Source organism: Phocoena sinus, chromosome 4, assembly GCF_008692025.1.
Source record: "Phocoena sinus isolate mPhoSin1 chromosome 4, mPhoSin1.pri, whole genome shotgun sequence".
Taxonomy (NCBI): domain Eukaryota; kingdom Metazoa; phylum Chordata; class Mammalia; order Artiodactyla; family Phocoenidae; genus Phocoena; species Phocoena sinus.
This window is the reverse complement of record NC_045766.1, coordinates 143,024,419-143,036,817: the sequence shown is the minus strand read 5'-3', so window position 1 is coordinate 143,036,817 and position 12,399 is coordinate 143,024,419. Positions and strand designations below refer to the sequence as shown.

General features: G+C 58.5%; 1 protein-coding gene across 4 annotated transcripts in view; it reads right to left on the bottom strand.

Annotated features, from left to right (window-relative positions):
* Positions 1-2,325: 2,325 nt before the first annotated feature.
* PDE9A (phosphodiesterase 9A) overlaps positions 2,326-12,399 on the bottom strand; it is a 99,894-nt gene continuing 89,820 nt past the window's right edge. For 3 of the 4 annotated variants that reach the window (XM_032631630.1, XM_032631633.1, XM_032631632.1), the window contains exons 13-19: positions 11,707-11,863; positions 8,549-8,662; positions 7,490-7,594; positions 6,910-7,038; positions 5,483-5,578; positions 3,442-3,514; positions 2,326-2,728 (exon numbers count right to left, since the gene is read on the bottom strand). In XM_032631630.1, coding sequence (XP_032487521.1) covers positions 2,718-2,728; positions 3,442-3,514; positions 5,483-5,578; positions 6,910-7,038; positions 7,490-7,594; positions 8,549-8,662; positions 11,707-11,863 — 685 coding nt within the window. In that variant the 3' untranslated portion in view covers positions 2,326-2,717. The remainder of the gene's footprint in view (positions 2,729-3,441; positions 3,515-5,482; positions 5,579-6,909; positions 7,039-7,489; positions 7,595-8,548; positions 8,663-11,706; positions 11,864-12,399) is intronic. The other variant, XM_032631631.1, reaches the window with a different exon arrangement.

The following is a 12,399-nucleotide window of genomic DNA, read 5'->3' as shown; positions in this document are numbered from 1 at the left end:
TGGCTTGGTTAAAGATGTCACGCTGGCCTCAGAAATCATGGCTGGAGGAGTCCACGGGAGGTGCCCGTGGTCTGAGACACGGCGGGCAGCATGAGACAGTGGGGTAGGGGCATTTGGCCACGGGGACACCCTCCAGACAGATGAAGCTCTCCTTTCTTCCTTCTTAGCTGTGAGGTCAGAGCTGAAATCACAAGCAGCTGCATGGCCTTTCTGACGGCGGTGGAGAGGCGGGCGGCCGTAGCTGTGTTCCCAGGGCAGCGCGCCCTCAGAGCTGAGCTCCCACGATGACGTTTAGGAAGGGGATTTGTCGGGGTTTATGAGATCCAGTCTTTGCCTGACACGTGTGCGTCATTCCTTGACGGCTCAGAGAAGTTACTGGGGGAGAAAAACCACAGAAAAGTGCGCTGTCTTGTCCCCTTGTATGAACACAAGGTGATGGAGGCGCGGCCGGGCTGCAAGGTGGGGCCGAGTCCCGCTGTAGCCGCCGCGCGCGGGTCTCCCACCACGGGGGTTGGCCCTGAGCCTTTTATCCTTCACTCTGACTTTACACTGAGGTTGATGGGGGCCGCCGCCGCCTCCCCACCCTCCGTCTCCTACGCGGTCACTCAGCCAGCGTGTGTGGTGCCCCAGGGCAGGAGGCCTTCCAGGTGCGGGTGTGTGCAGGCTGACCCGGCTGGACGGGGCCCCCGTCCGTGGGCTCTGGGGCTGGTCTGTGCAGCAGGGGGGCGGCTGGCAGTATTCCTGCGGCTCACAGGGAGGGACGTCCCGTGTGAGACAGCTTTCAGTGGGATCCCGATGCTCTAAGGGATCCCGTTAAAGGGACCAGGCTGGCTTCACAAGGACCCGGACTGTCACAGGTGCTGCCAGGACGGTCTCTCCTCTTGTCTGCCAATCTCATTGTCCCAGGACTTGGTATAACCTAACCCAGTCATGCAGATGAAGTGTGTGTGTGTATGTGTACACACACGTGTACACGTGATTGCCTGTGTAAGTGTATATGTGTGTGCGTGTGTATACACGCACGTACGCACGATGGTGTATATGCGTGTGTGGACACACATGCGTGTGTATATGCGATATGAGTATGTGCGCACACACGTGCCTCTGTATCACATGCTCACGTATGTGCATTATGACCATGTGTACAGCGCACAGAAGCGTTACGTGTGTGGACACCTGTGCATACGTGTGATTGCACCGTGTACGTAAGTATGTGCGCGTGTCGACATGTGTACCACCTACGGGTGGTTGCGTGTATACGCAAGCATGTGTGCACACGTGTGGATACATGTGTATGTGTATGCCTGTGTGGACACGTGTGTGGACCCGTGGCTGTGTGTTTGTGCATGGGTGTGCATGGGTGTTAAATGCGGTAATCATTGTATGAAGTTTGATCAGGGGCAGAGTCTGGTGAGGTAGGCATTCGGCGTAACCCCGCAGACAGAAGGCGCCATTCAGCGCGTTCCCTCGCCGATTGGGAGGGCGGGTGATAAAGTGTCTGTATAGGATGACGTGCAGGTCGAAGGCCTCAATATCTAAACACGTACTAAGTTTGGGTTGTATTTTAGCCAAAGCTGCGGTATGTACTGGCTTTAGCAGATGAAAATGAAAAACAAAAATAAGAAGAGAGGCGGAACCCAAGCCCCCTGTCCATATTGAACTGAATTCAAGGAGAGATGGAACATTTCACAGCTCAAAAATGAATTATTCAAAGATGGGAAGTGATATTCTGGAATTCACCACGAGGGAATAGATGCTCCGGGGAAACGGAACCCACGTGCAGATGAAATGTCCACAGAGCTCAGATTATGCTGATGGCCTTTAAAGTCAGTGTTTGGAGCAGATGCTTTTGGGGGGACGGAGATGGAGCTCACAGCCCCGGGAAGCACTGAGGAGTCTAAACGCACACGGGGAGGGGGTTCTGGGCGAGAGCTCGGGTGTGTGCAACCTGGTGAAGCCTGACTGTGAACTAGCCTGGGGCTGGGTCTCCCCTTGTGGGCGCAGGGCCACCCAGGACGTCCCCAGTGCTAAAACAAAGGCAGGAAGAGAAGGACGGCTTCATCCCCTGAAACGGGGGCCCTGAAATGTGCTGTGTGAACGCGGCTCCTCTGCCCATCTGCCCACTTGAACGTGGAGCTCCCATGCTGGAAACGGGCTCCAGCGTGCGGTGCTCGGTACCCCGCGTGGACTTCTTGGGCTCACGCTGCCCGCAGCCTGACCGAGCTGCCTCCGGCCTCACGTCCCCGGACACAGCCCCCAACATCCCCCTCGCAGCTCACAAACAGGACACGCACAGCCCCGCGCTCCGGGCACCGGTCTGACATTTAATGCTGAATTACGTGGAGGCACGCAGCACATCACTCAGGCCATCGCTCTGAGACACACGGGTGAGGAAAGCACAGTGTCCTTTGTCTCCCCGTGGGAAGCGGGGGAGATTCCTGTGGTTTATCAGAAGCAGCCCGGGATACACAACACTACCAAAGAAAAAGGACAGTACCCATTTCTGTATAAGAATATATTATTTAAAAGACAGTTTAAAAATAAAAATTCTGTACAGCATCGTGAAGTCCTTTTTTTTGTTATCAGTGAACAAAATGGTTCTTAGAAAACATGATCTCATGGTGGCAGATGCTCAGGACCACTTCTCCCTGCGGGGCTGATCCCACAAAGCCCAGCTGGCCGGGTCCAGGAGAGCAGCCCACAGCACTCGGCTTTCTTCAGGCCTGATCTGCTTGGAAAAGGAAAAAGACAGCTGGTTTGTGGGATCGGAAATGTGCGGGCAATGCCACAAATGTCACAGGCTCACACACGGGCAATGAGCACTTCTTCTGTCCCAGCACTCCGTGCGTTTAATCACTAAAGCAAGAGGAGTGGGATTATTGCCTCTAGTTCAGAGACTGGGGCTCTGCGGCTCAGAGAGGTTGAGATGCTTGTGCACGTCACTCAGCTTGTAATTAGCAAAGCCCGGACTCAGAACAAGGATTGTTGGATGCCAGGGCCTGGTACCCACCTCGCCTCTATGAAACCAACCCAGTTCTCATGCCCTGTACCCTGACTGCTCTGTAAGCGAGGATCTCCCAAGTGACCCTCATACACGTGTGTGGTGTGACCTTACCACGCGGAGGCCGAATGGGCTGGTTTGCCTTCTACCCGTTCCAAATGCAAGCACGCAGGAAGTGCTTACAGCGACATAAGCAAAGACTTTATTTTTGAAAAGTAGTACCTATGCTAATCATTGATCTTTTTCTAAGGCATGGCTCCTTTCAGAGCCTAATTGTAAAGATTATATGCAAGCGAGAAACGTTTCATTTAAAAACATTCATACATTCAGATTCTCTCCCTTCCTTCCCTCCGTCCCTCCTTCCTTCCCAGGTTTCCACGCCATCCCCATTTCAGTCTGGACTACCGTATACACTGAGACATCCTTCAGAACAGCATTACCTTCACGTTTTCCCCCATCTCTGCTTTTCTCTCTTGATGCAGTGCTCTCAGGTGTCAGGCTCTCAGCCTTCTGCTGTGACCAGGACAGAGGATACGGAAGGCAAAAATCAAGCTCCAGGAACCAGTGAGTGAGTGACTGCTCGTCCGCCCAAGACCTTCCCGGGGCTGCAGATGCTAAGATGCGGGAGGAGACTGGGGTCTACAGCCTGGGGGAGCTTCCCGGACCACAGCTCTGCACGGGCCACCTTCCCTGCGGTCAGAGGCCTCACTGCACACGGCCACGGTCCTCGCACTCATGCTGGCCGCAGATGCAGCGCCAGCGCACTGGTGGATGCGGGTGCGAAGTCCGAGACCCTTTCACCTCTTTTGTGGGTCTGTTCTTTCTGGGAACAGGAAGGGGCACTGGAGCGTCCTAACGGCCCTTCTAGGCAGCTTCCAGGCCTGGGACCTGGAGACTGAGGCCTTCTCAGCGATGGCTCTCAGTTGACCCTGGGGAGTCAGGCCCCTTTAGCCCTCCTGTCAGGGGGCTCAGCAGGGGGACACCTGTTCTCTGCTTCATTTGCTCTTAGGTTCTTGGAGTTTCAGGACCCGTCTGTGACTTTTTTTTTTTTTTTTTTTTGCGGTACGTGGGCCTCTCACTGCTGTGGCCTCTCCCGTTGCGGAGCACAGGCTCTGGACACGCAGGCTCAGAGGCCATGGCTCACGGGCCCAGCCGCTCCGCGGCATGTGGGATCTTCCCGGACCAGGGCACGAACCCGTGTCCCCTGCATCGGCAGGCGGACTCCCAACCACTGCACTACCAGGGAAGCCCCTACATTCCTGAGCTCTTAACTCTCCACAACGTCTTAGTACTTGTGAGTTCCCCAGCACTCCCTTTTTCAGTCCTTCACCTGGAATGCTGAGGGTTTTTTTAATTTTTTTTTTTTTGCGGTACGCGGGCCTCTGACTGTTGCGGCCTCTCCCGTTGCGGAGCACGGGCTCCGGACGCGCAGGCTCAGTGGCCATGGCTCACGGGCCCAGCCGCTCCGTGGCATGTGGAATCCTCCTGGACTGGGGCACGAACCCGTGTCCCCTGCATCGGCAGGCGGACTCTCAACCGCCGCGCCACCAGGGAAGCCCCGTCTGTGACTTCTTGGGGGAAGAATCCGAGTAGAGGAATCGGCTGCCAGCCTGGATTGCCCATCGACCCATCAGCATTTACTGAGCACCATATCGCACGCGGCATTGTACACGAAGGAGGTCGAGAGCCGCACCGAGGCTCAGCGGGGCGCAGTGGGAGTTCCTGGCTGCAAAGACGGGGCGGGGCCCTGCCCGCAGTGAGGACAAATGGCACAGCAGGGGGCCCTTGGGTGGGTGCGGGGGAACACCGGCCAAGGCCAGAGGGGGACCAAGCCCGAGGCAGCAGGGACGGGCCCCGGAGAGAGGGGGTGGGAGGGTGGATGGAAGGGAGGCCACACTCAAGTGGCTGGACGTCACGGGGGGAGGTCCCAGGGGTCCCAAGAGGCAGGGGGACCTGAAGCAGATCTGTACACACTGGGGTCCTGCCTTGGCCAGACCAGCTTCTGGGGCTTTTCTGAAAACCTCTACCCCAGCTCTGAGCCTATGAACTGGACCTCCCTGAAACACAGGATCAATCCCAACAGCAGCCTGGAGCCAGACCCAGACCCTCCTCAAGGTGCCACGCTGCCACGTGGTAGCCCTGTGGCCAGGTTGTGGCTTTTCCCGTGCCAGGGGCAGCGTCTCTTCCGCCGCCCTCCCTCTGCACAAGGTCAGCCCCGGGAGGAGGTGAGGGACCCGCGCGGGGCCAGGGCGCTGCTCTGAGGGGATGCAGGCAGCCGAGGCGCTGTGATGCTCTGCATTTCCCGTGGGCGATTGCGACCACGGGGCACCGACTCTGCCCGAGGTTCTGAGCGTTCCATGCCGTGAGCTCCCCGAGGACTGACCCCTCTCCTCCGTGGGACGCACGAGCTCCTATCTGGAGGGCCCCCCGGGCCGTGTGGCCGGGCCCCGCGGCCCCCGCGCCTGCGGCAGCCCGGCTCACCTCCTTCATGGCGTTGTCCATTTGCTTCAGCTCCTCGTAGCGGTCTCTGGATTCCCACAGGGGCTGCAGCATGAGCTCCTCCACCGCAGGGAAGAGCTGCGAGGGAACAAACGGGCCCTCTCAACAGCTGCTCACCCTCGCAGAAAACGTTGGTGCAAAACCGTGCCAGGTCCCGTGCGTCCCGGGAGAAAAGCCGCACGGGAAATGTGCTTCTGTCCAAGGGGCACTTTTGGACCCTCTTGGGTCTCGGCTGCGGTGGAATCCAAGGTGCCCGAGGTTTGAAGCCGACTGGTCAATGAGTCCCAGGAGCCCTTGGGGAGGAGAGCCCCTGCTCGCTGCCCACCCACCCCTTCCAGGTCCCTCCTTCCCGCTCTCACACTGTCCTCGCGGACCTGGCAGAAGCCACCCCCTGCCCTCTGCTTGAAGGGACCCCCAACTGTCCAGCCCGCAGACTCTCATCTTCCGAACGCCAACCTTGCCTACTAGAGCCCTGGCAGCCCCGGGGCGGGAGCGGTGAGGCTGTTCCCCGCCCCCGCCCCCGCGCCCCCGCGCCCCCGTCCCGCCGCTGCGTGGCCCAGGACCCCTCCGCCCACTCCGTGCTCAGGCCTGGCCCTGCGGCTCCCGCCGCCCCGGGGCCACCTGCTGAGCATCTTTACCTTTGAGACTCAGCTCTGAGGGGCTTGCCTCTCACTCCGAGACCCCCCAGCGGGCCCCAGGGAGCCCTGTGCACACAGCCCGCAGCCCCTCGTGCTTCCCCAGCCCTGCTCCTGCCACCTGTGGGAGCCGCCATCGCCCTGCTGTGCCCTGGCACCCGGTGCCCACGGGGAAGACCCCGCAGCCTGAGGAAGGAAGCTGCAGACTGGGAGACACATTCTAGGCGGAACGGAGGCACGGGGCTTGAGGAAGCGTGTGCTGAGGGAGCTCTGGAAGGTTGCTGAGCAGGGCATGGGGCACCCAGGCCAAGGAGGGTGGGCTCAGAGGTGGAGGCTTGAAGAAAGGCAGGACCAGGAGCTGAGGGCCGTCCTGCAAGACAGGAGGGCCTGGGAGGGCGGGGCGCTGTGTGCCCTGTGCTGGGGGCAGTGGGGAGCCATGGAAGGCTCGGGAGAGAGGCAGAGGCCGGCTCCTTGCTGAGGATTAACCTGGTGTCAGCCGTGTGCCGGGTGGGGTGGGGGGCAGGTTAGAGGGGCTTCTGTAGGCGGAGTTGAAAGGCCGACAGGGACTTGGCGGGTGCCCTGGGAAGCGGGGCCCCGGGGGGGGCGCCCAGAGACACCATGGGGGAGGGTGGCCAAGGATGGGGTGGCTTTGCTGCTGGGTCGCTGCCCAGGGGGCGGGGCAGGCGGCCAGTGCACACGTGTGTGTCCGTGTGAGTGTGCGTGCATCTGTGCGTGTGTGTGCACACGTGTCGTTATCACTGCTGGGTCGCTCACCTTGGTCACCGTTTCAAACATCGGGATCAGCACGAAGCTGATGAACCCCGTCTGGGCCGTGGCCTTGGTCACCTTGTCCCGGTCCATGAAAGGCGCCACGGGAAGGCCCTCCGACTTCTCGCGGTCGCTCTGCGGGGAAGGCAGAGGACACAACGTTAAAGAAAGAAACACCCGTGGAATCTGGGGGCTTCCAGGATCATCGTCTGAGAGGAAGAGAGAAACAGCTAATAAGCCGACGGAACCACCCGCATCATCCACGTGGGAAGATGGGGACGCCGTAAGTGCGAACTAGGTGCCCGCTGGGCCTGCAGGGTCGTGCGAACGGTGGGGTGGGGCCCGGGGAGGGGGTTTAACTAGTGGTAACAGGGGCACTAGTGTGGTAACAGTTTGACGTTAGCTTTTCCTGTTGGTCCCTGTCTTTCGTGTCTCAAATTACACGTGCGCCTGCTGGGAAGGCTTCCGGAGGCGGTGACGCCGGAGGCCACCTTGGCCCGTCCTTCACGCTTCCAACAGGAACCCTGTTAAGGGGCTAACAAGCCCAAGAGGCGTGACACTGCGTGACGCTATCTGATGCTCCTACCTGCATGAAATACTCCTCTAATAAACAATCCACCCAGGGTTCCGCCACCTCCATCGGACGGACCTCGTTAGAGATGTCACAGCACTTAATCAGGATCATCTTCAGCTGAAAGAAGAGATCTGGAATCAGCTGTGCGACACGGGACACATCCCACAGCGCTGTGCGTCTGGACTCACCGTCACTGGCCGGCAGGGAAGGAGGGCGGGTGATGCTGGCGGAGGGGGACCCAGCGTTGTTGCCCCCTGCCCCCAACAAGGACATACTTCCCGCTGCAGGGGGAAGACGGGGCATCCCTGCACCCCCGAGGGTCAGGATCTTTCCTGGAGGGGCCTCAGTAGTACGAAAGCCCCTTGAATACACGGATGTTTTGTCATACAAACTATACACTGCAAAGCTCGGAAGTGTCTTCTTGATGTCGAGAATATGTAAAAAAATGTACAGACGGTATTGCCTGGAGGCAGAGGTTTGACAGATGACGAAAAAAACCCCAGCGGGTGGAGAGTGCTGGGGCCCCAGAGCACTGAAGAGGTGTGCTAGAGACACAGGGTGAAGGGGATCCTCATGTAACAGCAGGGAGGGCGCCCACCGGCCTCGGCACCCTGCTGTCTGAACACTGGGGAGCGATGCAGGGGTGGGAACCACAGTCCTGCCGGCTGGCCCAAGGGGCATCCAGGGCAGGACTCCACCTCTGCCGCCCCCAGCACGGGGGGAGCAGTCCCACAAATGCCAAGGCGGCCCTGGCTTCTACCCTCTGCCCCCCAGCCTGGCGCTCCCCTGTGTTGGCCAGGCCTCTGTATGCAGGCTTACCTTCACCTACTTATAACCTTCCAATCTGAATGAGATGGGGGAATGGGAAAGGGGTGACTTTAACTAGGAGAGGGGGTCCTGCTGGGGTGACGGGGGGCTTTCCCCGGTAAGTGCCGGGACGCGGAAAGCCGGCTTTACCGACACCGCGCTGCAAGGCGAGGTTACACGTTTTCCTTTGGCGCACCGGTCTCCAGTCTGCGCTGGGGGTGGCGCTCGCTCGCCAGCCCCCCAGAGGGAAGACGAGCCGCTCACCAGGGTCATGTGCTCTTCGTTGCTGTAGTCAAAGTTCTCCATTTTCTCTTTGAAAGAATCCATAATTTCCGCGTGCCTCGCCATGTCAGTGGCCAGGATTAACGTGATCACCCCCTGCGAAGCGAAGGCAAAGTGTGAACGCGGGGCCCGATCCCAACAGTTACTCAGTGAGCGCCTGCTGTACGCAGGACCCTCTGCTCATACCACTTCATCTGGGCCTCATGCCGACGCCACGGGCGTGTCTGAGAACCACCGTCCTCGTTTTTATAAAGAAACCGAGAGCCGGAGAGGCTGGGGAGCCTGCCCAGGCCTCAGCTGGCGAGTGGAAGGCTGGGGGTCGAGCCCCGGGCTGCCGGACACAGGCTGTGTCCCTGGAGAAGGCAGCGCATCGGGCCCACCAAGACCATTCACCTGCAGAGGGCAGGCTCAGCATGTGTCTCCTTGCGAAGTCCAGATGCTTTCAGCCAAGGACAAATGCTTCCCGCTGAGGTAGTAATTTAGATATATGGTTTCTTCCTTCCAGAGCTTGTGGTTGGAGGTCAGTGACCTATTTTCCAAGAGTATTTTTTTCCTGTTATCTAATCTGTATGTGACGATATGTGCTTATCTTGCTTGGGAGCGATCAAAGTCTGATCATATAATAGCATTCTTCTATTAACGAATTTGTAGGTAAGGATGAAATAAAGGTTGTTTTGTTTTGTTTTGTTTTGGCCATGTGGCATGCGGGATCTTAGTTCCCCAACCAGGGATCGAACCCGCACCCCCTGCATTGGAAGTGCAGAGTCTTAACCACTGGACCACTAGGGAATACGTTTTTTAATACAAATACGTTTTTTAATACAAATATTTTGACCTTGTTAACCCAGTATTGTTTAGTAGAAATAACATAATTTGAAACCATGATCATCCATCAACCCACTCATCCACCCATCAGTTTATCTGTGTACCCACCCATCCACTTGTCCACTCACCCATCCATCCATCCATCCACCCACCCACCCACTTGTCCATCCATCCATCCATCTATTCAGTCGTCCATCCATCCATCCATCCTACAAACATTTACAGAACACACCTCTGTGCTGAGTATGGTGTTCTACTTTTCCAAGAGAACACCACCACAAACATCAAATACACAACTCAAATCAGTCAAGACAGATAAAAAATGGGGGGGCGGGCTTCCCTGGTGGCACAGTGGTGGAGAGTCCGCCTGCCGATGCAGGGGACGCGGGTTCGTGCCCCGGTCCGGGAAGATCCCACATGCCGCGGAGCGGCTGGGTCCATGAGCCGTGGCCGCTGAGCCTGTGTGTCCGGAGCCTGTGCTCCGCAACGGGAGGGGCCACAACAGTGAGAGGCCCGCGTACCGCAAAAAAAAAAAAAAAAAAATAATGGGGCATCACTGGCCTTTTCAATTGTGCGCTTTCTCAGTAAGGATTTAACTGTGTTGCTAGTGAAGGATCTGTCCCTATGATGAGTTATCCCTCAAAATATTCAAGGACGAAATATTATTAAAAATTGGGACAACGGATTTTACCCTTAGGAAGTGTTAATGTCAGTAAGGTGTTGGGGCAAGGTCAGCCTGTGTCCCCGTGGCGGGCGGCACGAGGAGGGCCCCGTCCCCTGGGGTGCGGCTCCCCCGCAGGAGCGGGGCGCTGCTCTGAGTACTCCACGCACAAAGGGGCTCAGCTGCTTGAATTCCCTGGGCCGCGTCCCTGGCAGGGCTCCTCACCCGGCAGCCATCAGGGGCGGCACAAAGGCAGGGTCCTTTCTTCGGGGTTTGCCCCTTTACCTGCCTCACAGAAAGACTCACTCCAGCGTGTGCCTGCTGGGTGGTTCCATAAACGTGGAAGGGAGGCCAGAAAGCCAGCAGATAAAGGGGAGATAACTGTACCAGGAATCGGTGATGCAACCAGGGCGGTAATTAAGCCCTGATTCAGCTCTGACTGCCTGGAAGCTGGAAGGATGGGGAACGAGGCTGCTGTTGTCTGATAAGGTGAAGCTATCAGTTCTCCTGGAGGGAGGGGAGTGTGTCCTGGCCCTGGGCTCTAGTGCATCTTGGAGCAAGGCCACCGAGACACCGAACGGACGCGGCGTGTGGCTCCTCCTATGCCGTGGACACGGCTCCCGTTCTAAGTGCCACATGCTGGGGGACGGAACAGCAGGAAGGCAGCCTCTCACAGTTCTGGAGGCCGCAAGTCTTGAAACCAAGGTGTCCCCTCTGAAGGCTCCGGGGATGGTCCATTCCCTACCTCTTCCTGTTTCTGGTGGCCCCAGCGCTCCTTGGCTTGTGTCCACATCACTCTTGTCCCTGCCCCTGTTGCCTCTCTCTATCTCTCCTCTGTGTGTCTCTTATGAGGACACTTGTCATTGGATTTCACATCCACATGGATAATCTGAGGTAACCTTATCTAAAGCTCCTAATTTAATTATGTCTGTAAAGACTCGTTCACAGGTCCTGGGGAGTCAGGAAGAGGACATACCTTTTTGGTTTTTTTTTTGGTTGGGGGGTGGCTATCATTCAACCCACCTCACTCCTCCAAGATCTCTCTGACATCGCCCCTCCCCCGAACACGCCAGAGGATGGGACACAGGGCTGCGTGCAGTGGGACCTCCTGTGTGTGTAGGGGCGTCACTTTTGGTGAGCTGGAAGCATCTGACCCCAGACAGCTGGCCTCCCTCATCCTTTTCCCAAAGTGCCCTGAGCAGCAGAAATGTCTCTTCTGAAATGGGTGGTGGGGCTGCAGGGGACAAGAGCAGGGCCTAGGGGACAGTGGTCGGGGTTCTGCTGGGCTGGATGCTGCAGACGTGTCTGCCCAGGGCCTGCTCCCTTGAGCGAGTGACCTCGCCTGTGTCAGCCTCACTCTCCTGGGCTGTGAGATGAGAAAGGACCGATCTCAAAGGGTTCAATTAAATGGTGGCCGTGATCCGCAGGTCCATGGAACACCGTGCATGCGTGCCAGACGCACACCTCTTCCTGGGGCGCCGCTTGGCCTTGGAGGAGGTTGGGGAGGAGGGCCGGTCCCCCAGGATCCCTGGTGGGGGACTGGGAGGTCTTGGGAGCCTCAGGCACGGGGAGAGAGGGCTCCTACTCTCTGGTCGGGCCCACCGTCCCCCCGGTGCCTCCCACTCTGCGGTGGGCGTGCCCTCACCCCGCACACCTGTCTGATCTGCTTGAAGCCCTCCGCCGGCACACTGGAGAAGATGTTGCACTCGGGCTGGCTGAGGATCTGGAAGGCCACGGCACAGTGGTGGTTCTCCAGGGGCGAGATGTCATTGTAGCGGATGGCCAGCTCCGTGCGGGCGTTGATCTGGTACCTGGGTTTGGAGGAGAGAGCAGAAGGGCCCTCGGGCACCCGCACTCAGAGGCGCCTTTGAGTCAGGGCAGCAGCGCTGGCGGGGGGGTGGGGAGGTGCACGGAAGCTGGAAGGGATGGAGGGGACCGCACTCTGCTCGTGCCAGGAGCCCCCTTCTCCTGGCTCTCCTGGGTCTCTGCTGCCCCTCCAACCGGATACCCCCAAGTTGCTGTAGTCCTAACAGCGGAGGTCACCAAGGAGCCTCAGCGCCTCCCCGTCGCGTGCCCTCCAAATGGTCAGACAGCCTGCAGACGTTTTCAGTATGCGGAGGACCGGGGTGCATTTTCTCGTCAGCTGCTGTGGGCACGGCCCTCGGCTGGCCTGTGCTCGGCCACATCATCCGAGTGTGAACTGAGGGCACGGATGCCCACGGGGCCGCCTCCTCGGAGGGGCACAAACGTCCACACCTTGGAATCCGCTCTGGTCCCGACAAACGACGGCACGCTTCTCGGGCAGACCTGGCATCGTCCCCCGCCCAGTGATACGTGATACGCAAAT